The 27717-nt window shown below is 26.5% G+C and overlaps 3 protein-coding genes and 1 non-coding gene across 5 annotated transcripts; 3 read left to right on the top strand and 1 right to left on the bottom strand.

Annotated features, from left to right (window-relative positions):
• Positions 1–129: 129 nt before the first annotated feature.
• On the top strand, positions 130–4906 carry LOC130671453 (protein FAM32A-like). Of its 2 annotated transcripts, XM_057475351.1 has the most exons (3): positions 130–484; positions 4422–4551; positions 4624–4906. In XM_057475351.1, the coding sequence occupies exons 1-3, from the start codon at positions 402–404 to the stop codon at positions 4744–4746; spliced, it is 336 nt and encodes a 111-aa protein (XP_057331334.1). In that variant the 5' UTR covers positions 130–401; the 3' UTR covers positions 4747–4906. The 2 variants fall into 2 exon arrangements, with proteins under 2 accessions (XP_057331334.1, XP_057331332.1); XM_057475349.1 differs by lacking the exons at positions 130–484; positions 4624–4906 and adding an exon at positions 2248–2799.
• On the top strand, positions 3653–3773 carry LOC130672547 (5S ribosomal RNA). Its single transcript, XR_008990728.1, has one exon. It is a non-coding gene; the product is annotated as a 5S ribosomal RNA (ribosomal RNA).
• A 254-nt stretch (positions 4907–5160) lies between the features above and the next one.
• On the bottom strand, positions 5161–19138 carry LOC130671452 (uncharacterized). Its single transcript, XM_057475348.1, has 9 exons — positions 18938–19138; positions 15337–15585; positions 15073–15230; positions 10014–10161; positions 9226–9652; positions 7649–7803; positions 7350–7589; positions 6825–7057; positions 5161–5869 (listed from the first exon to the last, which is right to left on the bottom strand). The coding sequence occupies exons 1-9, from the start codon at positions 18990–18992 to the stop codon at positions 5693–5695; spliced, it is 1842 nt and encodes a 613-aa protein (XP_057331331.1). The 5' UTR covers positions 18993–19138; the 3' UTR covers positions 5161–5692.
• A 1988-nt stretch (positions 19139–21126) lies between these two features.
• Positions 21127–26432, top strand: LOC130671794 (uncharacterized). The gene is made up of 5 exons (XM_057475872.1): positions 21127–21725; positions 21804–21903; positions 22441–22638; positions 22741–22947; positions 25665–26432. Exons 1-5 carry the CDS (start codon positions 21574–21576, stop codon positions 25719–25721), a joined length of 714 nt encoding a protein of 237 aa, XP_057331855.1. The 5' UTR covers positions 21127–21573; the 3' UTR covers positions 25722–26432.
• Positions 26433–27717: the final 1285 nt, after the last annotated feature.

The following is a 27717-nucleotide window of genomic DNA, read 5'->3' as shown; positions in this document are numbered from 1 at the left end:
TCAAGTAATCGATCTCTCGAATTGCTTTAATAAATCGAATTGACTGAAATAATCGAATTCCAGATTCCAGAATTCCAGAAACTAAATAATCGATTCAAGGAATAATCGATCTCGAATTACATTCCTTATTTCGACTTATGAACCAACACAAAACAAACATCGAGGTATCACGTTCTGTTACGTATTGGTTTTTTTTCAACAAAAAAATAATTTTAATTAATTATCTATCAGTAAAATATTTATTAATATTAAAAGTATATGAAAAGAAACTTTCTAGAAGTTAACCGAAAATTTAAATTACTTTGTGAATCGTGTGTGTCCAACGTTTATTCACTCAAAATTAACCTAAAAAATTTGTAATTGCATTGTAGTTTGTTGTGAATTTTTATTATTGATCAAATATGTCATCACCAGCAGATGATCCTTACGCACATGTTGCTAAAGGTGCATTAAAATTGAAAAATACCGAAGCCATCAGTAAAAAGTAAGTAAAAAAAAATCAAAATTGTTTTGTTTTTAACAATAAAGAATTTTTTACGTATATTTGTTCATGTTTGTATTCCTCTATGATACTGAAGTTAGCAGACGTCTAATAATTTTTGGATTTTTTTTAGACGATAAAACATAAAAAAAAAAATATTTGAAAAATTGCACCTGTAGTTTTTTAAATTTTCTACATGTGTATATTTTTATTTGATTTTTTGCAATTGATTTGTTGAAATACGAAAATTCAAACATTTTTAAATGTCTGCTAACTTCAGGATGATTATTCCTCTACATATTTAGAATTATAAATCTAATCATTTGTCCTTAATTTTGTCATTGATAAATTTATCTGAAATATAAAAAATTATAATGAGTGTAAATGTAGCTGACAATTAGCAATTTTTTGAATTTTTGAATAAATAAATAAAATGTAAGTAGAATAAAAATTGAAGGTGCGAATTCAAATAATTACAAAATCAGTACTCGTTTATTTTTTTTTTATATTTAATTATTATAATTGATTTATTTATCTATTTAAAATTTATAAATTCACATCTGTTACATTTACACACATAAATAATAACAAAACTGTAACTACCAAAAATAACAAGACTTATATGATTATGTAAGATTTTTTACATAAATAATTTACAATCTGATATTAATCGAATGATAATGAAATATTTTAATTAAAAAAAGAAAATACCACATTTCGGCAATGAAAGTTAGAATAAGCTGAAATAAATATTCATGTATGGACATTTTTATTTAATTTAAAATTTAAAAAGTAATTACATTTATTTCAGTTTCTTACGCTCACATATTATTATTTTAACGTTTGTTTGTTTTTTTTATTTGATTTAAAAATGTTGAAATGAATATAAATAAAATAAAATCACGAATTGTTAAATGTCAGATGCACGATAACGATAATGAGACATTCGAGTTTATTAATAAATATAATTTATCAAAAATTTATTAAATTATCACATTCCATTGTATAAATATATATATTTATGAGAATGTTAAAAAAAAAAAATTTTTTTTTTATCATTTCAAGTTTCTTCTAGATATAAAAAAAAAAAAAATACGATCCTGAAGTTAGCAGACAATTAAAAATTTTTGGATTTTATTTTGAACAATTAAATTTGAACAAAAAAAAAAACTAAAAATATGCACATGTAGAAAATTTAAAAGACTACAAGTGCAATTTTTTAAAATATTTTTTTTTCATAATTTATCGTTTTTCAAAAATCCAAAAATTATTAGACGTCGGCTAATTTCAGTATCATAAAAAAAATTCGAAAAGTTTTATCCGCAAACTCTGAAAAAAATTTTTATTTTAATTTTGATGCTCACATTGTCATAGGAAATTTAATTCTCTACAAAAAAGCTCTAATATATTTTTCTCATAATCTTAACAGACAAAAAGTTATCAGACCTTGAACGCTCGCAATCAAATAAAATCTAACAAAGTATGATTTTAGATCACAAATTGTATTACAATCGATCTAATTATGTAATTATACTGTGTTGAACTACCAGTAATGACATGAGGGTTAAAATAAATACATATATGTATATATGTAAATATTAGATAACACTCTAGTCGGATTTTCCTTAATTAAAAAATAAAAGGTAAAATCTAATTTTACTTCCATTTCAAAAAAATTCTTTTCATACTTTCACTCGATAACGTCACTTGTCAAGACTTATTACGCCATCTGGTGGCAATATCCTGAAATTATAAGAAATTTTAACAGCGAATTAATATGACACGAAAACAGTAGAATTCTCTTCTCCATTTTTATGCGTATTGTTGTTTTAAAAAGATCTTTAAGATGAGCAAAGTGTCTAAAAATCGACATATATATCTAGTTGGCCTCCAAAGTAGTGCATTTAGTACACGAAAATTACCATCCCAACGCCAAGTATTGAGTGTTTTTTTCTATCATTTACATTCTCTAAAAAAATCTGCTCGGGAAAGTACTCGCGATGTATTGAATGATGTGTATGAAATTTGGAGTCTTACTGGTATACCAACGGTTAAAAGACAAAATGCTGTTTTGAAAATAAAAAAACTTTATGATGAATTGGCTTCAATAAAAAAAAGTAAATCTCGTAACACACAAACCCAAAAATTAAGGGAAATACTATATTCTCAAAAACTAGACAAAATTTTCGATATAGCTCTTAAAAAAAACTTTGACCAGCTCACGGAAACGCAGAAAGAGTTTTTATTGAATCAACGCAGTGAACATCGTCTAAGTTCTATTTTGGTTCATTCAGATCCACAAGCAAGTAACGAAGAAGGTATTCGATTTAAAAAGGATCTGCTCTTTTTTCTCTATCACCCAGATTAAGAAAAAGTATTTGAAATGATTTAAAACAATTTGAATCGACTAATATATAAACATACACTTAGCATGGAGTAAATCATTTTTCTTAATCAGGGCACATTCGTTGACTAACGGTAGTATCCTTGTTGCACTTGCGCAGTGAATGGAAACTTTGTCACGCTTTTCTCTTCTAAAAATTTTATTTATTTATCTATTTATTTAATTTGAATGCCAAGGCAAAATAAGCCGAATGGCAAAAGTATACATAAGTATTTATAATAAAGTACACGTGTATCAAGTTTAATAAACATTATAATTAGAAATGATTAAAAAATATAGATATAAACTCTGTAGAATACTAATGATAAGAAAGAGAACAATGACTAACCATTTAAGAATAAAAATAATAGGGTTTAAGAATAAACATTTTTTAAAAATGAAAACGTAGATCGCTAGATTATAAGGCAGTAGAAATCCCAGAGACGACTAGACGACGTCTACGAGTGACAGTTGGATGTGATAATTTTATTTTCGGCAGATAATCCCATGAGTGAGTGAGTGAGTGAAAAGAAAAATGATAAAAAAAAATTGCGGATTGGGAAGAGATGACGAAAATATTGTTATTGTATAAAGTAATGCATCGAGCTTCGTTCTTAATTTTGCGTTTAGAGCTTTCGTTTGAGAAAAAAACAGACAAATATTACTATAGACCCTCCTTAAAATTTTCAATTTGTTTTGCTATTCATAAAAGTAGTAAAAAAGAAGTTATGGTTCATTTTTTTTTATCCAACTCTTGGCTAAATACGTTATTGAAAATGACTAGTTTCGACAACGGCCATATCATGCTGATCAGGCACCAGTTCTCGTCCGATCACTGAAGTTAAGCAGCATTGAGCATGGTCAGTACTTGGATGGGTGACCGCTTGGGAACACCATGTGCTGTTGTCTTCTCTTTTTTTTTTTTTATTATTTTCAATAATTATATCTTTGTAATCAAACAAAATACTTCGAAAATTTCGAGTCATAAAAATTTAAATTCCACTAAATTTTTGACTAATTTTAACACTCAAGTCGACAAACGGTACTATCTTTATGCACTTGCGCAGTAAATGGAAACTTGGTCACGTGTTTCTCTTAAACAAATGAACATTTTTCAAAAATAAAAAGAAAATAAAGAAAATTAAAAATTAAAAATCTACTGGATCAAGAATTCTGAAATGTTTCGCACGTCAGCTGAAAATTGCAGGCCATCCTCAACTACTCCTTAAGTCACCTTTACAATCAAATTACATAAATTTCTTCATTTCCGTCCCGCGAAAAACGTTACGATCTTCGGGTACATAAATTTCAATTAATTGCAAGGTTTTAAAGGTTGATAACTTTTTATCAAAATTAAAATAAAAATTAATTATGCGGAAAAAACGAAAAAAGAAAAATTTACATGGGAAAACGGAAAACCGTTGAGTGTTTCGTAGACGAGATATCAAGCTGCGCTTTTAGGAAAATTTTTTTTTTTTTCTAAAAGAAACTTTTGAGATAAAATAAGATTTGTATTTTTGGACTACCTCAATATCCATGTTTGATTTTTGATTACAGAAAATCCCGAAAACAAGAAAACAAAAAATTAGTCGAAGTCGCTAAAATAACAGACGAAGGGCAAACCAAACCCGTTGAAATAAAAAGGACTAAAGCAGAATTGGCATTTTTGAAAATGCAAGAAAAAATGGTAAGTTTTTAAATTTAAATTAAAAAAATACTCATTTTTTCATTGTACTAATAATTAATTTTTTCATTACAGCAAACTGAAAGAATAAAACAGAAGGCTTCGAAGACCCATAAACAGCGAGTGGAAGAATTCAACAGACACTTAGATAGTTTGACAGAACATTTCGATATACCTAAAGTCAGTTGGACTAAATAGATTATTTCTATTGTTATCATTGTAATTAATCATTTATTTTTTAAGATATAATACGTATAAAAACAAATATTAAAATAAATTTAATTTAATTTTGCATTAATAATTGTATTAATTTTAAAATCATTTGTAAAAAAATAAAACTAATTATAATTTTAGTTTCTCAAATCTTAATATAAATTTTTATATAAAATAGATGTTAATTAATGGACGGTTTTAATTATAATTTTAGTGTCTTCAATCTTGATATATATCTATATGAAGTATATATTTAATAATGGACGGTTTTTAAATTTTAATCTAAGGCACAGTTAAGTTTTTCATAACTCGTTAATAAAATAATTCGGACACAGAAAAAAAAATTCTCGAGTTCAAGTAAATATTCTTGATTCAAAAAAATTTTTTTGAAAACCTCAATTTTCTTGGATAAAGAAAAGAGAAAAAAAAACATTAAGCAAAATGATCTACTCCATGCTAAGAGTATATCTCAGCTGCCCAATTTCAAAAAACAGTAAGGGACAAATTTTTAAAAATAAATATTTTAGTATTTTTAGTTCCAGTGGAGTCTTGTGAACATGATTCAATACATGTTTCAAAAACTTTATTTTTTTCAGTTACTGTGTTTTGAAATTGGGCAGCCGATGTGTATATTAGTCAATTCGAATTGTTTTGAATCTTTTCAAGTAATTTTTCTTAATCAGAGTTAGCTCAAGAAAACCTTAACTTGATTCGCAAAAACATTTGTCTCCTAAAATATTTTCTCCACTGAAGACAACTTTTTTTTCTGTGCATAAAATTTAAATTTATATGAAAGTAATATGTCCGTTGTTCAGCTGCTCGAATCACTTTTTGAATTTAAAAAAAATCATTAGATAAATTAATATCTATTACAATTTTTACTATTGGTAAATTTTAACTAAGTACTTAGTGATAGTTAATATCTACTAAATTATTGTTTAAAAATATAACTTATGAGTAGTAAAGTGAAAAAAGACAGCATAGGTGGACTATTAGAACCAGCGGAACTTCCAAATCGGAAAATTCTTATATGACTTTCACTGAACAACCAAGGATTTGTACCATCATCAAACAACATCGGACATTGATCACGTTCACGTTCATATTCCTGCATTAAATACAGACATCAAAAATTATTACATAAATATATAGTATAATTTATTATTATCCTGAAGCTAATAGACAATAAAAAATTTCCGATTTTTTTCTACCAATCAATTACTTGCAAAAAAAAAAAAACTAAAAATATGCACGTGTAGAAAATTTAAAAAACTATAAGGTAAAAGCCCCTATACCCGCTCAGTACCATTAGTTGCTCACTTTAACTGTTTAATGCTTTTTTTATAATTTTTATAAAGAAAAATTTCATTATTATTGATAAATAATCATTTGTGAATCTAAATATATTAAAATATAATGTATCAAATTATTTTATAATAGATTATAAATTTAAATTAAGTGACTGTTTTCAAAATCGCGCTCAGCCGGGCATTTTTTTCTTAGACGTTCATTCGTTAGATTAAATTTAGGCTACGTCAAATTTTTTAAGAATTGTTATAACTATATCTTATTCAATACATTTTTAAAATTCATGAACTTTTATATTATGAAAGAATAAAGTAGTATAATTTATAAATTATTTGTGCAAATCAATAAACTTATCGTAATTTAATTGATATTGCCTTTGAGCGACTACAGGGCCATGTGTTGATCGAGTAATGGTACATCACAACTTTTAGTGAGCGACTATGGGTACACTCAAGGACCTTATTTAAAAAATTAATAATAATTAATTATGAAGATTATTCTTTAAACTTAAATTTTATTCTAATTCTCGAAACTTCAAAAAATAACTATAAAAAAAAATGTGGTTTTTCATTTTATTTATTAATTTATATTGAGTGATTAAATCTCACTCCAATGAAAAGTGAGCGGGTATAGGGGCCTTAAGTGCAATTTTTTTAAATATTTTTTTTTTATAAATTATAGTTTTGAGAAAAATCCAAAAATGATTAGACGTCGGCTAACTTCAGTATCATGATTAATTAACATTTAATAATTACCGTCATGTCTATCGCAACAGCAGCTCCTTCAGTCCAATTATAACTTTTAACAGTTTGATTTACTGAGCAATACGGACCGACCGCTTGGGACATCAAAATTCTATTAAGTTCAGCTCTTTGATAAACCCAGCAGCGATATTTGCTGTAGGGATCCAATTCATCAAATGTAATAAGATATGATTTTAAATTTTCTTTATAGTAACCAATACATTTCATTTTATAATCGGGATCACCTATTGATTAAATTGTTTATAATTGATAATTAAATTTAAAAATGATTATTTTTCTAGCCTCCGGGCAGAAAGCGTCAACTTTCGTCCCACTGTGCAAAACGAAGTTGTCGCTTTCTGCCTCCGTCAAAGAAAAAAATAGTATACACACCTCGGGAAGTAAATAAGAAAGCCTCAGATCACATGTTTATTAGCCGAGGCGAAGCCGATTAATTACATGTGATCTGAGACATTTCTTACTTTACTGCCCTAGCTGTGTAATATACTATTTTTTTATTTTGTCAAAATAACTTACTGTAAATATCAACCGGACGTCCTAAATGATCTACAGATAGACAATAATTTTCATCTATTGCGATTTCCTTTTGATCTGTATCGCACACTGAAAAATCAGATATATTTTGTTTACAATAAGTATTAGGTCGAGGTGCAAGCGTGACACCGCCCAGAATTCGCGTTTCAAATGGAATGTCTCCGAACTGATTGAACTGAAACTTTCCAGCTACTGGACATCTTACAGCAGTAGGATTTTTAGCTGAAATAAATTTAATTTTTCTATAAATAAATTCTTTAAATTTTTTTATTGATACATACCTAAGAGTAAATCATACTTCCACTTTACTCTGTTTGGAAATTGTACCCATGAACAAACAGTATGAAAGTTACTTTTAATAACTGCTAATCCTTTTCTGAATCTTATAATATTTTGATGTCGTGGTATGAAATCAAAGCATACGTAATCTTTTTGACTGTAAAAAAAAAATTTCGAGTTTTACTATATTTTAAATACAGTCGACTACCCGTCATAAGCCTTTTCTCCTCAATCGGGAGTTGGTGAGTCCTAACAGCTTCCCCCACTTAATCACTCAAGAGTTCGTACTAGAGAACCCATTATAAGCCTCTGTTAAAATTGTCTAAATTATAAACTAACAATAGGAAATACTAGACAAATTAATAATGAAAATTTACTATCTATGTTTCGCGGATAATAATTTAATCACTACGTGACTGCCCAAATATCATTACTAAGTTTATAAAATACGCAGAAAAAAAGGATTTCTTGCCGCGACAAAATTTTAATTTGCACCAAGAAATTTTATGCATTATCAATTAAATACAAAAATTGTCTTGGGGCGAGAAAAGATTTTTTTGGTCAAGAAATAATTCCTTGCATCAAGTAATTTTTTCTAGTTCTAAATAAATTTTTGTTTTCAATTCACAATGCAAAAAATTTATTGGGGTAAGTAAAAATTTTCTTTAGGCGAGTAAAGATTTTCTATGTCAATGAATCCTTTTTTTTTCTATGCACACTTTTTTGGCTTTGAGAAGCTTCCTAAAACCAAAAGGGAGTATAAAAATCTGTCATTTTGGAATAAGTAACGTGATATAAATAATATAGCTATAAATTCAGTGACATTCAGTCATATTTAGTGACAGAATAATTAAAGTATTAATTTATTTAAAGAAAATAAATACGATCGTCTTTTTCCTCGCGTAATTTAAATGTAATTCGAATAATATAGATAAATCTATTTATCTCAATACTTGGCAATTACAAAGAGTTTAAAGTATGAAAAAGCACAAATTCAAGTCAAGACCTATCTAATGATACCAATTTCAATAACATTAACTAATTCTATCATATAGATATGGCAGGAACAAAATTTTCCTTATTCTCTTAATAATATAGATTAAGTAAAATATAATTAATTATTGATAATTGTAATAACGAATTACATTCAAAGCTTCTGTTACAATTTAAAAAGTTTATTGAGCATTAAATTGATCAATAAAATTATTATTTTTATTATTAATGTAATCAATACCGCTATCATTATAATTTTTGCATTTAAATTATTATTAGTGTAAAAAGATAAGTATTTATTTTAGCGCCAAAAGCACCAGGAAAATCGGGACAGTCGCGTATGTAACAAAATGTTAATTTGATGTTTTAAATTATATAAAATAAAACAGGCTTATAACGAATAGTCGAGAACAAAACTAAACGCACGGTAGTGGGAAGAATGAAATTCAAAGAAAAATTTCCCACGTCCCCTAGACCAGGCTTATGACGGGTAGACTGTAATATTCATGTAAATAATTCTAATTTTGGAAGAGACAGGATTAAAATTATTACTGTAGATATAAATAATTAATATAAGTAATAATACCATCCGTCAACAGTGAGACGAGCCATCATTATTCTTGAATCACGTTGTTCTTGACAAACGTAAATCGTTCTTCTGTAACGTCCTTCATCAGGATGCCATTCTTCAATTATATGAGTTTCATTAATGAATACATCGGCGTCATTATTGGCAGTATTTATCCAATCTCCCGACATATTCTGTGGTAAATGACAGCCTGGCATCACAACTTCAGCTTTCACCGGAGTAATATGTAATCTTTCAGGACTTTTTTCGACAGTGTTCAGTGTATTGCACTCAGCGGTAATTGATACTCCTATATACAAATCGTCTTCACGATTTTTCAAGAAACAACGATACTTTTCATCTTTACGTGACTCCTTTGTATTAGCAACTGCGAAAAAATGATTTTTTCCAACAAACCAATCACCCAGACAACTGTATTCGACCACTAAAAAAATATTATCAATTTAATAATCGCCATCATATTTTTTTTATTAATTAAAACAATTCCATTTATTTATTTTCTTTGCATAAAAAATTAACAAATATATATGTGTATATATATTTATATACAAATATATGTCTAGTTTTTTCTTTTATCTTGTTATTTTTTGTTTTCTTTTCAAGTTACTTTATAGCTGGAGGTGATGGAAAAAAAACTTATGAATTTTTCTATACTTTGTTTTAATTTAAATGAAGTTTTAATTATAATTTTTTTAACTTTATTTTTATGTCAACTTTAAAAAGTCGTTTTTAAAAGTTATAATTATTTATTAAGTTAGTAATTAGACAAAAAATAAATGTATTACCTCCATCAAAGGTTCCTTTCATGTTGCTACATTTTTTATATGTAATATTAAATTTTTGATTTGTTATTAAAAATTGTGATCCAGCTGTTTGACATGATTTTATTTGGGCGTCTGGATGATCACATTCTCCAGTAAATCTGAATCGGTTCTAAAAAATAATAAGAAATTTAAATAACTTGTTATCTATATTATTAAGAGAATAAGGAAAATTTTATTCCCGCCATATCTATATGATAGAATTAGTTAATTTTATAGAAATGGGTATCATTAGATAGGTCTTGACTTGAATTTGTGCCTTTTCATTAAACTCTTTTTAATTGCCAAGTATTGAGATAAATAGATTTACCTATATCATTCGAATTACATTTAAATTACGCAAGAAAAAAGAAGATCGTATTTATTTTCTTTAAATAAATAAATTAATACTTTAATTATTCTGTCACTAAATATGACTGAATGTCACTGAATATATAGCTATATTATTTATATCACGTTACTTATTCCAAAATGACAGATTTTTTTACTCCCTTTTGGTTTTAAGAAGCTTCTCAAAGCCAAAAAAGTGTGCAAAGAAAAAAAAAGGATTCATTGACACAAAAAATCTTTACTCGCCTAAAGAAAATTTTTACTTACCCCAATAAATTTTTTGCATTGTGAATTGAAAACAAAAATTTATTTAGAACTAGAAAAAACTACTTGGTGCAAGGAATTATTTCTTGACCAAAAAAATCTTTTTCTCGCCCCAAAACAATTTTTGTATTTAATTGATAATGCATAAAATTTCTTGGTGCAAATTAAAATTTTGTTGCGGCAAGAAATCCTTTTTTTCTGCGTATTTTATAAATTGAGTAGTGATATTTGGGCAGTCACGTAGTGACTGCAGGTTGCTCATTATTACATTAATATTTATATATTATATATATAACGTAAATACATTATTTTGTTCGCACTAGAGTATTTTACCAGTCGCGATTATTTATTGTCGGTGAACAGATTGTAGTTTTGCATTTAACATAAAAAAAAAAATTTGCTATATACGAAACAATATGTAGTTAATATTTATTGTAAACAAAAATCAATCAATACTTTTTAATGAATAGTAAATATTTGAAATAAAAGAATGAGGACGAAATTCTGTTTTATTGAATTTTTTATCAAATTGGTACTTAGTTTTCCTAAAAATTTTACTGGTTTTATTTTTGTAAAAAATTAAAACTCGTAATTACTTTTGTACAAATGAAAAAAAAGTTTATTTGTTGATCAAAAATTTTTTTTTAATAAAAAAAAAGTCTCCATGCGGGAGTCAGGATAACTCATGACTGCTTCATAAGTTTATCTTGGATTTGAACGAAGAATATTTTTTTTTCTTTCAATTACTACTTATTTTTTAATACAAGAAAAGGAGAAATTTTCCGTAAAAATTAGAGTGTTTTGATTGCACTTTTACCAAAAAATCAAAGATAAAATATTTTGTTCATTATTTTGTTCAAATCCAAGATAAACTTACATATTAAAGAAATCTTTTTGGTTTTTTGATTTCAGATGAAGCAGTCATGAGTTATCCTGACTACCGCATGAAGACTTTTTTTTTAAGGTGTCTCTCCCCACTACCACTGGCTTATTTTTAAATATTTTTTAATGAAAATTTAGCAGAATATTCTTGAAATGATGCTTAATAATGTCACAAATTTTAAGAATTTTAAGAAAAAAGCTACTCTGAAAACAAAAAAAATATAACTATAAAAAAGTATCTACAGTTTAATATAAAAATTCAAATTGTCTGTTTTTTATAACATTTCGTAAGATAATTCTACAGGTGATCAACCGGGTATTTGTCCTCGTTTCCACTAGATTAAACTTTGCAGACTACCCTTCCCACCTACTTTTGCAAGTGAGTGAATATTACTTGCACTTATAGGTCGACTTGTAGATAAGGTACAGAAAAACCAAACTTGGTTGCTTTCGTGTACGATATTACACTAGAGCTATGTACATAAAAACGAAGTACTTCTTGTTCTTAACGAATTTCATTATAAAAAAAAAAAAAAAGAATAATTAGTTTTTAAAAAGCATCTGATTAAACAAGTAAGTTGTATTTATTTTTATTTATCTTCAGTGAATCTTAGATAAATATTCCCGTTATAAACAACTTCCCTTATTACACCCTAAAAAATCGGGAGTGAATGCGGAGTAATTATGGATTTCATTTAAATCCGCATTCACTCCGATTCGGAGTTTGAATATTAAAATAAACTCCCTTTCGGAGTGAAATTTACCCGGAGAAGATTAAATAAATAAACAGTCGTCCGCTCCGCATTCACTCTGGATTTAATCTACGTTCACTCCGAAAATTTTTTAGTGTACGCTTTTCGTCACGACTTTGGAGGTCCCCCACATTTTGGGACATTCAAATTTCATGCCTTGACACTCGTTATTATAAGCATCACTCATTTTTCGTTAAAAAAAATTTTTATATTAAATTATAGTTTTATGTTTTGCGTATTAAGCCGTTTAACTACATATAGAATAACATTACTTTCAATAAACGTAATATACTACTATGGCTTTGATTAGATTTTATCAATGAAAAAAGATGTACCAGAAAATCGTAACGTTTTTCGCGCAGTGAAAATGAAAAGAATTTGTCATTCAATTGCTTGAGGGGTAGCTGGAGGTGGCCTGCAATTTTCGGTTGAAATACTAGCGTCTATGCGAAACATTTCAGAAATCTGAATCCAGTAAATTTTTTACTTTTCATTTTCGTTATACAAAAAACGTTCTGATCTTCAGGTACATGAAAAAAGCAAATATGGAATTAAGGAAAGTTTGCTGTGTAAACTCCGAAAAAAGAAAAAATGATAACGAAATTTATCACACTTTGAGTAACACAGATGTACATAAAGTTAATAATCTAATCATATTTAATTACACTATACTTAAGTAGTATTATTGTCTTATCTATTAGATATAATAATTATCAAGTTATCACTTAACGTCAGTTATGACTGATATCTCTATCACGTCAGTGGTAGTTTATTGTACGTTACTATATTTTTAAAGTGAAGTAGAATACCCAAAAAAAAAAAAATTAAATCTTAAATAGTAAGTGTGTGATTGCAGAAATTCGTGTTAAATAAATAAATAATTTTATCTTGATGTTACTTTTTTAAAGATAGTATTCAAATTTTTTCGATAGTTTATTTTGATAACTTTGCTAAGTTATTCGGTAATATTTATATAATTTACTTAACAGGGGTTATCAGATATTTTCGACTGGGTTTTTTTCGGAAACAAAATCTCTCAATACAAAATACTGACCGCACTTTGATGCATTACTGTCTAATCTAACGAAGTGCGCTTTGATTGATTGATAAAATTCGTTTGTTTAAGAGAAAAACTCGGCCAAAGTTTCCATTTACTGTGCAAGTGCAACAAAGATAGTACCGTTCATGGACTTAAGTGTAATAGAGAGAAAAGTGCGAACCCCTGTTAATAAGTACGCGATATGTAAATTTAATTTTTCCTCGTTATATATTCCACAGCACGGATGTAAAATTGAAAATTTACAATACCATGTAGATTACCAGAATTATTTAAGTTAATAATCCAGAAAAATCAATAGCAAACACATATATGTAATACATAGTTATCACGTAATTTTATCGGCTTAACTTTCCAAACCAAAGTGTGGGCTGTTTATAACTATAAGCCGACTAACGAAAGCTTTAGCGCGAAATGCATAATTTGTTAAAAATACTAGATCGATAAGTACACAATTAAAAACTTTGTGTATTAGTGTTAAAATATTATTTGGTTAAATTTTTTGTGTTGGTTTTCACACAGAAGTTTGTTAATTCAACACAAACCGTTTTTGTTATTTTACTTTAGCTGATTTTTATGTTAAATGATTAGAAAATCTGTAATGTAACAAATTTCTTGTCTTATTCGAAAATTGACACAAAATTTTCGTTGTTTAGCTAAACACTCCCGCGCGTTTTTTCATTACTATAACCAAGCAAAACATTTTGGCAGCATTGTTTGCAAGGGAACTTGGATTATAAGTGATTTACAATTAAATATAAGGTACTCGCGGGCAATAAGGCCTAAGTGACAGAAACGATATTTAAAATAACCGCCTCCGCTAAAGGCTACTCTAGTAGAAGGGTCTTGCATAGAGATGTTACGACAAGTTTATAAAGTCTCGATACCACGTTCCCTGTCTTCTATATTTCATCATCCGTCATATGCTGTCGTAGCGCAGAAGAAATTATAAAAAACAATCTAGTCTTTTGACTCTTAAAAAGGATACTGATAGTTTTAAATGCTGTTGAGCAAAGCAATCTAGTCTTCTGTTTTTAAAAAAGTATTGTTGCTAAATTTAAGTGATGATTCATCTCTAATACCAATTTTATCAAGTATAGTTTAATTATTACAGTTTGTTTAACCCATAGGCTTTATTACTCTATCGTAGTAAAATAAGGCCTATTCGTATGGTTTTTGTAAAAGTTTAATTTTTTGTTTTTTTGTGGTATAAATGACCATTACTTTATTATATTTTATGGCTAATGTATTGAAATAAAGATTAATGATACACTTCGATAATTAAATGCAATAGTTTCGATTTTACTCAAAATCTCCCTTAGCAAGGCCTTATTACCCGTCGGTACCTTAATCATAGATAACTTTCATATTTTTATGATCAGGTTCAATGATTTTTTATTCTCGTTTTACGGGAGGATAATTCATAGTTCCGTTTTCTAGAAAAATCACAGAAAACCGAACTAATTGTTTGCTAAATTGACATAAGTTGAACTAAGGGTAGATCAGTATACATGAGTTGGTTAGGTCATGTGCTCATAATTATTAGTTAATTTTAACACGAAAAATCTGTCAAAATAACAGATTTTGTGGTCAAATATTTAACATAAAATTTGTGTTAAAGATCAACACAAACTTCATGTGTTGAATTAACACCAAATTTGTGTAGACCGTTTGCCCCACGATTTGTGTTGAATTTAACAGAAAATTTCAAACTGTGTAGTATTATATAAATAATTACCTGATAAGCAAACTGCCATACACCTTCAAGCGATGATCTACAATTAACAGGTTTGTAGTTTTCAGAAAATAATGTAATTAGTTGCTGGTCGCCTCTTAATCCTCGGCATACATTTTCTACAGACGGCTCTACGCCAGCAGGTAAATTAACGCAGTTCACTTTAATAAAAATTTTATATTTATTTAGTAACAATAATTAATTAATCAACCGAAATTAGTAATATCTTCGAGTTGTCATGAAAAGAAAAAAAAAAGATGTACTCACATTCTAATTTCTCTAAGACATTAATTGTCCTGACAATAAGTTTTACACAGTGATAACATGTATCTTTTTGAAATATAAATGTATAATTCAATCTTTGATTTTCATGCATAAAAATACATTGTCCTCTTTCTGTCATACTATCAGCATTTATTTCTGTCCGAGTATTTCTACCATTTTCCCAAGAAAACCACGCGCCTCTGACCACTTCTGGTATTCGACAAGCATTTTCATTTTGGGTAGATAGATAAACTGTAATTCCAATTGATAATTAAATATATTTAAAATAATAGTCTATTACACACCAAGGGAGAAAAGTAAGACATTCCAACCCACGTGTTCACTCTGAAACGAAATGTGTTACAAGTGTATTACTTTAACACACATTAAATATGTTACATGTTTAAGGCCATAATCAAAACTGGTAGTTTTTTGTAGTCACAAAACATATTTTACGGTGTGTTTTAATATTACATGGCAAATGTGATAACTTTATTACACTGTAAAAAAAATTGTGTGAATTTTCAAAGATTGTATATAACGCAATAAACACATACATTTGTGCTTGAAATTTCATTACTAATTTCATATAGAATTTAAAATACACGTTTTTGAATTTTCAAATTAACACTTTGGATTTTCAAATACTTTTTTTTTTAATTTAAAAATAAGTATTATGAAATTTCAAATAGAATTTTTAAAATTCAATATATGTTTTAGAATTTTCAATACTTGCTTTGAAAATTTTAAAATCAAGTATAAATTTTAAGTACGTTTATTAAAATTCATATTTTTTTTCTTAATTTTGAGTACCAGCTTGATTATTAAATAACGTATATTAAATTTAAACTTTTTTCATTGAAAATACAATTCAAATATCTAGTTATGAAAATTCAATTCCTTTTGTATTGTAATTTTCAAATTATTTTTAACAGTGTACACAATTTTATTAGAGTGTTACAATTTAAACAAACACATGGATTGACACATTTACCTTCCTCCGTGGTGTGTATACTCTTTTTCACTGAATCTACATCTAAAAGCTTAAATTTTTGCTTCTGTTTGTGGGAAGAATGCTTTTTTCCTCTAAACAGAGGCAACAATTTAAAATTTCAGTGTAAAATATAAATAAATAAATCATTATAGATTTGGTCTGAAGATGCTGGTGCATGGAACCAGCGAAATATTACCAATAAATAATTTTACATCGAATAAAATCGGATGTGCCTTTTAATTACTATCAAATTAAATAACGGTATTTAAATTAGCTAATTCTTGTATAAAGACTGCCAAAAATTACAATAATAAATCTTATTATGCTTAATACAAACAAGCGTATACGAGTTATTTGTATATTGGTCTTGATTAATTGATATATCAGTTACTGTCACATTCTTAGTACGTGTTAATAGACAGAACATAATCAAGCACGTTTACGCTTTAGGGTATATTCATTAAATTGAGCTCTTTGAAGTAAAATTCGAAGTCACAATAAACCATTATAACAAGCAATATAAGTTTTAATTACAATATTGTACCAATTAATTAGTAAATCTAATGGGTTAGAAGATTTATATTCTCTCAAGAATTTGGTTGAGCAAAAGTTTAATTAAAACGCCTATACACTGATAGAAGAAGTAACATTTAAAATCATTGTATTTTCTTCCTACAAAAAATTATTTTATTGAAAATTTTAAATTTAATATATTTTTGGTTCAAGAGTTTAAAAATTTAATTTAAAATAATTTTCTTTACCAAGAAAAAATTTGGATTTAATTTAAAGTACCCCTATTTTTTTTTTTAATTACGTAAATAAATCGGCTATATTCATTTAGAATAATAATATATTTTGAGTATAGATATAATTCATAATTAATGACTAAAAAATTAAAAATTGCACCGTAAAAAGTAATGAATAATAAGTAAAAATAAATAACAGATAGATAATGGTGATATTATATTTTATTTTAGTTAATTAGTACGGTGTGTTTGACCCTTGATATGAAAGATAATAAGGAATCATCGAAAAAGTTAATATCCGAACAGTATTTGTTGACTATACTTCAAATAAGATATAAAAGTATCTTTAGACCCACTTAAATAATTGATTATGTCATTACGTATTTTACAAATTATTTTATTTAAATTTTTAAAGTGTCCAAAACTGGTCCTAAAGTGGCCAAAAAACGATACCTTCACCCTATGATTAATAAAATAATAATTTTTACTGATGTACACCCAAGAAAATATATGAGTGTAGATGTAGCAGGCATAAGAAAATTTTTAAATTACATATAAAAAAACAAAACAATTAAATTGATAAAATAAAAAAAATGCATCAACTGATTTTAGAATTTTTTAAAGTCCATTTAAAAATTTTTATGATAAAAAATTTTACTTTATTATTTAAAAATTTTATAAATTGTCAGGTGTCTGCCAACTTTACTGTCATAGAAAATACTGCTTTTAAAAAATTAATTTTTGCACGCCTCGGACGCGATAGCGGGAGAGGTTTTGCTCTATTTTCTCTGCAATAATAAATATAATGTAACCTAGCATCATTATTTTATCTTTTATCATTTCTTTTGGACCGTAAATGAATCCGAGATATTTAGCATTATATATATTTATTTGATATAAAAAGTTATGAATTTCGCTATTTAAATTTTTTCATAACAAATATGCGACAGAAATGATCTAATTTTTGTTTCGCAGTAAGAAATCATGAATTCTCTAAATTTTTGAATTTATTTTTTGACTATTTTATTACCATTTTCTCATCACACAGAATGATTCACATTTACATACATACGTAATGTCATAAATTTAAACAAAAATTTTTATTGCAATAAGTAACGCTCTGGGGTGTGGCCTTTCAAACTCTAAATGAAAAAGTTCATTTCTTTTTTGTATATTACTAAAATTATTGTGCAAAAATGTTTGTATTTTACAATAAACTGAACCCGTGTATATTAAATAACAATAAATTACAGTAATTTAAATTTTCTACTGTACCTCTACTATTTATATCTAAATTATATCCATTTTTTTTCTTACGAATATAAATATATTTGATTAATCGTGATGACGTATAAGTAATTAAATATAAATAAATTGAACTTAATTAGCAATATTATATAATAGAATATTGAGCCAAATTTAATTAAGTACACAAACAACTACTAATTAAATCATAAATATATAATTTAAGTAATTTCATTAAATTATACTAGATGAAAATTATAATAATTAATTAATTATTCATGGAGTGAATACAGTCGACAATTAGCAATTTTTAAATTTTTGAATTGATAAATAAAATTTAAACAGACTAAAAATTCAAAAATGCGTACTTAGATAATTTCTAATTAATCAGTGCGCGCATTTTTTTAAATTTCATTAATTTAATTAATTAATTTTAAATTTATAAATTGTTTGACATCTGCTACGTTCAGACTCATAATTATTTGGTTATTGGATGACAAAATAATTAAATTTTAATATTTAATTAGGATTTGAAAAGCTCGATAGCTAATTAATATCTTGTAATATAAAATATATGTATAACCTTATAAAAAGTATAACATAAAAATATAAAACTTACCGCAATTTAATAATAAAATTGAAACTAACAAAAAACGCATACTGATATGATCCATTTTTTAAAATTTTAATTGCAATATTACACCTTTACTAAATTAAACATAACAAATACTCATCAACAATGGAATTCTATCATGACTGGTTTTTTTATATAAATATATAATTTGATATATGTGAATATGTACACACGCCCTAACTATAAATGCTATATGTTATGTATATGCTTTAGATATATGAATCAGCTACAGTTAAATCAGCGAAAGAATTTTACTGGATGATTTGTGAAGGGATCAGCATCACATATTGAGTGAGAATAAGTCTTTAGCTTGATGGAAACTCATATAAATATTGAATTGTATTCATTCATTCTAAGCTGCGTATTTGTTATTATTTTATTTATTTAATACGCATATCTATGATTTGAAATGTAAAAAACAATTTGAAAATAATTATGGTAGAGGTACCGTTTTAGGCCACTTTAGGACCAGTTTTGGATATTTGAAAAATTTATGAGTGTGAATGTAGCAGACATCAGAGAAATTTTAAATTATAAATAAATAGAGTAAATAATTTAAAAAATAATATTTATAAAGAATGGACTTATTAGTTTGAAAATAATTTAAATGCGCATTTTTTAAAAAATGTATTTTATTAAGTGTTTACTTTATTTATTAATAATTTTAAATTTCTCTGATGTCTGCTACATTCACACTCATAAAAAATTTTAATAAAACAATTTATAGAAACGCAATGACAAAATAAATTTTTAAAATGTGTACAAACTCTTTTAACCCGCTATTAAAATAGTAATTTTATTTTACACTTTTTCGTTAATTCAGATAAAGTATCAAATGTCTGAAAATGGAGCAGTGACTATAAATGGTACCACTACCCTATATGATGAACATCAGATGCATTTCAAATGATTGTACCTATACATAGTTTTTTCAATTTTCTACGTACATATTTTTTTTTTTTAAATTAAATTCTTGAAAATAAAATGTCAATGCTATGATTGATAAGGAAAAAAGGTCACACTAATTTAATTTGGTTGCTCAAATTTTGAATTATAAAATGAAAAATTAAATAAAGTTATTTGTAACGTAGTTTATAATGTCAATAAAATATCACCAATACTTCCAATAAATAGTAAATATTTAAAAAAAAAAGTGAAATCTACAATTCGTTTTATTGAATTCTCTGTTAAATTGAAGTTCGATTTCCCTGAAAATATTACAGGTTTTGTTTTTATTTGCATTCTTCCTTTCCAGTGAACAAAAATTTTATTATATTATTTGTTGATTTAAGCTTTATTTTTTTTTTTTTACTATTGTATTTATATTCGACTGTTACTTACCAAAATTGTGATGTAACAGTCGTTAAAATTTTATATTATTTAGGGTAGAAGTAACATTTGTGGCCATACTCCATTTTTTGACATTTGATACTTTATTTTAATTAATGAAAAAGTATAAAATAAAATTTTTATTGTAACAGTGGGATAAAAGTATCTTTTTACACATTTTCAAAATTAATAACGTCATTGCGTCTTTTACAAATTATTTTATTTAAATTTTTCATGATACTAAAGTTAACCGTCTAATAATTTTTGGATTTATTTTCAGACCGATAAATTTAAAAAAAAAAATATTTTAAAAAATTGCACTTATAGTTTTTTTAATTTTATACCTGTGCATATTTTTAGATTTTATTTTATAATAATCAATTAGTCGAAATAAAAATTCAAAAATTGTTAATCGTCTACTAACTTTTGATGATCCTGAAGTTAGCAGACAATTTGAAATTTTCGATTTTTTTTTTTCAGCAAATCAATTGCGATAAAAAAAAACTAAAAATATGCACATGTAGAAAATTAAAAAATCTATAAGTGAGATTTTTTTTTTATAATTTATCGTTTTGAAAAAAAATCCAAAAATTATTTGACGGCTAACTTCAGAATCATAACTTTTGAGTGTGGATGTAGCAGATATGAGGCGAAATTTGAAATTACGAATAAACGAATTAACCAATTAAAAATATATACATAAAAAAAATGCACATACTGAATTAAAATTCTATAAATGCGCATTTTTGTAGTTTTATTCGATTTACATTTATTTCGCATATTCAAAATTTTTTTAAATTGACAACTCTCAGCTATATTCACACTCATTACTAACTTCCGGATTAATTTTTCCAGTGTCCAAAACTGGCCCTAAAGTGACCAAAACCGTTATTTTTACCCTATATATACATATTTATATGTATGACACATTCAAAAACTGTTGATAAAATCATTTTTCTTTATCTTTCATACACTCACACTACTGTAGTTTGTTTGTTTGTTTTTTTTTTTTTTTGTTCAAGTGGGAATACTTTTTATACTTGAAATGATACTTATTTAGTTAAGTATTTTAAAAATAGATTAACTAAGATTTATTAAGAGTAGTGACATATGTCATATATATATTTACGAGTATAAAAATATACATCGACTTAACAGTTGACTCTGATTTATTTGATAGTCTTGATCTTGATTGATCATGTTGTGATAAAAGTAGAAAATATTTTGTTTTAAATTTTCTTTCGTTAGTTTATATTTATATACATCAAAACAATAATATTTTACATGTGATAATGACATTACACGAAAAAAATCTATTTATTATATGCATAATTATAACATTAATGATTAATTATATTGAATCACAATGTCTTGAAACGACAGCGTGTACTTGTCTGCGTTATGACAAAAGAGGTTATGATTTGAGGCCATTAGCGCATCAAGGGTTCGTATTTAATTACTTGTAAATATTTAATTTTTATTATTAGATTAATGATAATTTATATCTACATATTTTTTACAGGCCATTCCATAATAAATATAATAACATAACTTTCCAACCATGCAAAAACGTTGATTTGACTTTTAAAGTCTCCAATGATAGCGACTGTCATCTATCATCGGTGATTATTTTATTTCATTATTATTATTTTTACTTTAAAAATAAATGATACTGAAGTTTGCGGACGTCTAATAATTTTTGGATTTTTTTTGAGACGATAAATTATAAAAAAATAAATATTTGAAAAAATTTCACCTGTAGTTTTTAAAATTTTCTACGTGTGCAATTTTTAGTTTTTGTTTTTTTTTGCAATTGATTTGGTGAAAAAAAAAATCCGAAAATTACTAAATGTCTGCTAACTTCAGGATCATTAAAAATAAAATGAATGTCAATATAGCAGACATGAGACAATTTATAAATTTTAAACAACTAAATTTATTAATCAATTAAAATAATGAAATTTAAAAAAAAGCGCGTACTGAATTTTCATTGATCTAAATACGCACTTTTTAATATTTTTTTATTCATTCAAAAATTTGAAAAATTGACACTTGTCAGTTACACTCATACTCAGAATAAATTTAATTTTAATTATAAGAATAAGAGTTTCATCTCGCAGAAGTATTATTTTACTTACGAAGTATCATTTGACTTATAGGTTTGTTTGCTAGATGGATTTAACAAATCAGTAAACTTAGGTAAAGTTGAAGAATCAGCGTGGAAATATTCTGTGACAAATAAAAGTGATGTGCAATTGATATTTCATCATTCTAAGTATGTTACAAATATTAAATTAGAGTGTTGTCATAATTGTCCAACAGAATTAGTTTATCACAATTCTACTAACTCAGAACATGTAAGTTAATTATTCAATATATTCATAAATGCAATTAATAATGTATAGGGAATTATGACTTTTGTAATTTATTTTCTAATGTGTAATAATTTTTCGTTTCAGAATTTGATATTCATATCAGAGAGTAATTGTCTGATATATATGAGACAAGGACTTTCAACTGGATCTGTTTTAGTTATTTTGCTGCTTGTTTTTACTGGAATTTATTTTGCTAGTGGAGCTCTTGCGTTAAAATATTTCCGAGGAGCTGTTGGTTTGGAATTAATTCCTAATTACGAGTTTTGGTCTGATCTTCCTGGATTAGTTAGAGTAAGTATTGTTTTATTTTTTATTTCTTATCAATACACTAGAATATTTTTGGTGTGAAAATGATCCCCGAGAACTTTACACTGTCGCCTCGGTATGAAATATGAAGTGGTGTGCTCTTGACACCTTATAGGTTTTTTTTTTCACACCGTGTGGTGTTATTAGATCAAATATTGTTCGACAATATAATCAGTAGTTAAAAATTAATAAATAACATGTAAGTTACATAAGAGAAAAATATAAAATAAAAGTAACAGCAAAAAAATAACAAGTATCACTTATATATAAATAATATCCAGCCGCTTAGCGACCAAGGAAGTGACAGTTTTATTAATTACATTATTAAATTTCTAGCGACACTTTTAAATTTATTAGCTGAAACACCAAAAATGTCAATCTCAGATGCAAATTCGTTGACTAACTTCGATATTCTATACAGCGGAGCTTGCGTGGAGTAGCGAGTTTTAACTTTCGGGACAACGAGTACTCTTGATGTTCTCACACTAATGTTAGACACCACGAACTTGAACTGACTAACTAATTCAGGGACATCCAATCGGTTATTAATAATATCAGCACCACAACATAGTGTCAGATATTTTCTTCCAAAAGCAAGAGGCCTACAGCCTATATATTCATAGGCCTGCTGCCGACTCATAAAAATATTCCTTACGTTATTTCTGAACCTTATGTGACTGACAAACTTTTCTTGAACCCTTTCTAGCTTCTCCACCTGATAACTATTAATCGGTTATTATTATTGATGCAGTTTATTTTTAAATAAAAATTAAATATCTAGTGTTGAAGTGATCGAGAATTTAAAATAAATAACTTATAAATTTACACCATTGGTCGTGTGAACGTTCTAATTCACACCGTCCAAAATTTAACACCGTACGTCGTGTAACTTTCACACCGGCAGTGTTGAAAATTTTTACACCGAATCATTCACACCAAACCGCGGGCTCAAAATTTTTTACAGTGCACTACTGCAAAAAGTGACTTAATTTTTCAGAGGTTGAGTAAAATGTAGATGTATTTTACGAATAATACTCAAAGCAACTGCACTATAAAAAATTTCTGGTGTAAAAATGGTCCCCGAGGATCTTTTTCCATTTTTTATGTAACGTAATTTTTTTAGAGGCAGTACAAGCCTCAAGAATTTTAACATTTCCCAGTTGAATTTTAGTTCTCGTGAACTGCAAATAAAATAATAATATTATCTGTTGATTTATCTAAGAGATACAATGTCTTACTATACTTTTTACTTACAAAAATTACTTAATTTAGTGTACATCAAATTTGTTGGGCGTGTTTATCTAGTACTCGATCATCGTGTCAATACACATAACATACAGTGTAATGATCTGTACACATTTTTTATCTTTGCTAAAAATTTATTTTCAAACACTAAATATCTGTACTATTAGTTTTCATTATTACATAAATAATAAATATAATAAAAATTGATTATATTTGAAGTTGATACAAAGTTCGATAATAAAAATTGACAGGTAAATAAAAATGGAACAATAAAAAATTTAAAATATTATCAATAAGTGCATTATTTATTTGTTATATTATGATGCGTATCATAATTCAAATATATATTTTCCTTGATCGAGTACTACAGTACGTGTTGATAAATTACTACTATAAAATGAAGCATTTTTTCGTGATCGACCACTAGTACATTGAATTTATTCATTCAAAACATTAATAATAATTAAATATTTACTTTAAACCTCGATAAGGTCGACCTAGTACCCGATCGAGCAACTAGTATTTTATCACTCCATGTATTTGTACATTTATATTTAGTAAAATTTAGTAAATATAGATATACAAATATATGAGTGATCGGGTACTAGTTTCCTGATCGGGTTCTGGGTTTCTTACCTTAAATACTTCCCTATCAAAAAAATTCATATGGAAATACAGCCTAGATTTCTATGTGGATTCTCACATGACGGTTTCGGATTGATTCCTATATGGTTTCCTGTAGGAATATTAATCTGTTCTTTTATTTGTATACGCGTATCAATAGACAGACATAGAATTCCAAATATCTCGGATTCTATAGAAACCCAGATTTCTATATGAATTTCCTATAAAGAAATCCATATATTCAAGTTCCTATATGAGAATCCAGGTACTCAGTTTCCTATGTGAAGTTTATATAGGGGAATCCCACAATTTTCTATAAGAATCCAGATACTTATGGTTTTCTACATAGATTCTTATATAAATCCATACACTCCTACATCAATTCTTATGGATTCTTACATAATTCCATACTTCCTATATGGATTCCTATGGGTTCCCAGGCAATCCATGGATTTTTTTGAAAGTTGCATGAAAACAAAAAATTTGACTTGCAATTTATTTATTATTTTTTTAAACTAAACTCCAAGAAAAAGTCAAAGTCATCGGGTATTGATTGTCTTCTTTTGATTAAATTAAATTTTTTAAACAATAAAAAATTTTTTCATTTTTAAATAATTAAATGAATAAGTTTCAAAATAAATTTTAAGTAAAAAGTTATCAAACTTTTTGAATTTTAAACCTCAGTATCATAATCATAGTCAATTTTTACTTGCAAAATAAAAAATAAATTTAGTCACTTGAATATTTATGAAATTTTTTTTTTCTGTTAAAAGTTTTTTAAAAAATTGTAATTTTATGATAAATGTATCGTTTTTTCTTTGTTTTCTGTTTAGGATGGAGTGACATTTACACTTAGTGGCTGTTCAGCAGTAAGTTACGAAAGAATATAAATTTTATGATGGATATAATTTTTGTTTACGCAGTGACACTTTAAAAAATTGAATTATAAGTTAAAAATTGAGAGCTATTCAAAAACTTTAGGTATTTATTGTTTTTTTTTTTTCATTATTATTTATTTTTCTCCAAGTTCTGAAAAAATATCTTTACAAGAAAAGTTAGTTAAGTTTTTTGTATTATGTAAATAACTTATTCAGAGTGACAATAACTTTTTAAAAATCAACAATATCCATAATATTTCATACTGTCGCGAATTCATTGATTTATTTTGCGTGTTACAAATGTATAAGAAGCTAACAAAAAATTTTTTGTGTTCTTAACAATGATGGATACTATTCATTAGATAGAGGTATTTGATTTACGAGCGATATAATATTTTTTTGGTCAGTTATGTGTAGCGTCGTCTTGAGAGGATTAATCACACGACGTTGTGTTTATTTTTTTATCGTTATACAGAGTGTAGTAAATTGTTACAAATAATTATTAATCTTTCAAAACAAAATAATGGGTATAAATTTGAAAATATTTTTATGAAAAATTCATTAAAATTAAAATGTGATTTTACAAATTTAGATTTTATCAAATGTTGGAATTATTGAAGATCATATAATTTATTAGAAGTATTAAAAATATATTTTTTTAAAATATCCATTTCTCTACGCTGTATAATATACAGTAAACTTTATAAATATAAACGTAATCATTAACGAATTAACATTCTAATTATAATTAATGTTTTTATATTTAATTATTAGTGTCGTCTGAATTAGTACAAGATGATAATAATAATAATTATGATGATTTGATAATAATCTTTAATAATTTAATGATAATTTTATAACATTTGTATGTTAACTCAGTAAAATTTAAAAATACCAATAAGTTATTATTTAGTATCTATAAAAATTGTATTTTTTTAATTAATCGAGTTGAGTTACATTTCATTATCTCGAAAAAATTATCAATGAATACTTAGTATATATGTTTATTAAGTTTTACAAATACAATATACTGATAAATTTTTTTCCAAAGAATAAAAATAAATTAATTTCATTATTTGTCATTTTACTAATTTATTAAATAAATTAAATAATGATGTTAAGTAGGAAAGTATGTGTTCATGTACACACGCATACGGAATATATACGTCAAGCGTTTCACACTTTCGTAATGTAAGGAAGGATTATTATAGGATAAGAAAGGATTGGGCAGGATAAGGAAGGAACCTTCTCAAGAAAAGTCTATAGAATAATTGGGAAAAATATGGATTGTCCAAACTGGGATTTGAACCCAGACCATGTCTATTACGCGCCGAGTTGAGCTCTCTTCCAGATGAGCTATCCGAGCCGATACCATATTCTGTTTAATTTATCTACATCCATTGAGCCACACCGTTCATCGTGCGGTACACGGAAAGAAAATTATGGGAACTTTTCCTATGCATTATGGGAATGGTTCCCATAATGGTATGGGAACAGTACCTATACTACTATAGGGATGGTTCCCATATATTATAGGAACCATTCCCATAATAGTATGGGAATGATTCCCATAATAGTATGGGAATGATTCCCATAATAGTATGGGAATGATTCCCATACCATTATGGGAATGGTTCCCATACTATTATGGGAATGGTTCCCATATTGGTATAGGAACTATTCCTATAATATTATGGGAACTATTCCCATAATGTTATGGGAACCATCCCTATAATATCATTAAATTTTTTTTTTGCACAATAGTGTAGAAATTTCCCAAAATTTGAATTTTCTTGAATGTTTTGTGCTGACAAAAAATTCTTGTTAAAAATTTTAATGTTTTTTGCCAGATACGATTTTTTTTTCAATGTTTGAATTTTTGTTTTTGTGTTTAATAATATTTCTGTGTATTGTAGAAGTGATTACCACACTTTTCTTTAAATTAATTTTTTCATGATAATATGGGAACCATTCCAATTGCATTATGGGAATCATTCCCATAATATTA

The sequence above is a fragment of the Microplitis mediator genome, chromosome 7, assembly GCF_029852145.1.
Source record: "Microplitis mediator isolate UGA2020A chromosome 7, iyMicMedi2.1, whole genome shotgun sequence".
Lineage (NCBI taxonomy): Eukaryota > Metazoa > Arthropoda > Insecta > Hymenoptera > Braconidae > Microplitis > Microplitis mediator.
The sequence above is the reverse complement of the archived record's forward strand: the minus strand, read 5'-3'. Positions and strand labels throughout refer to the sequence as shown.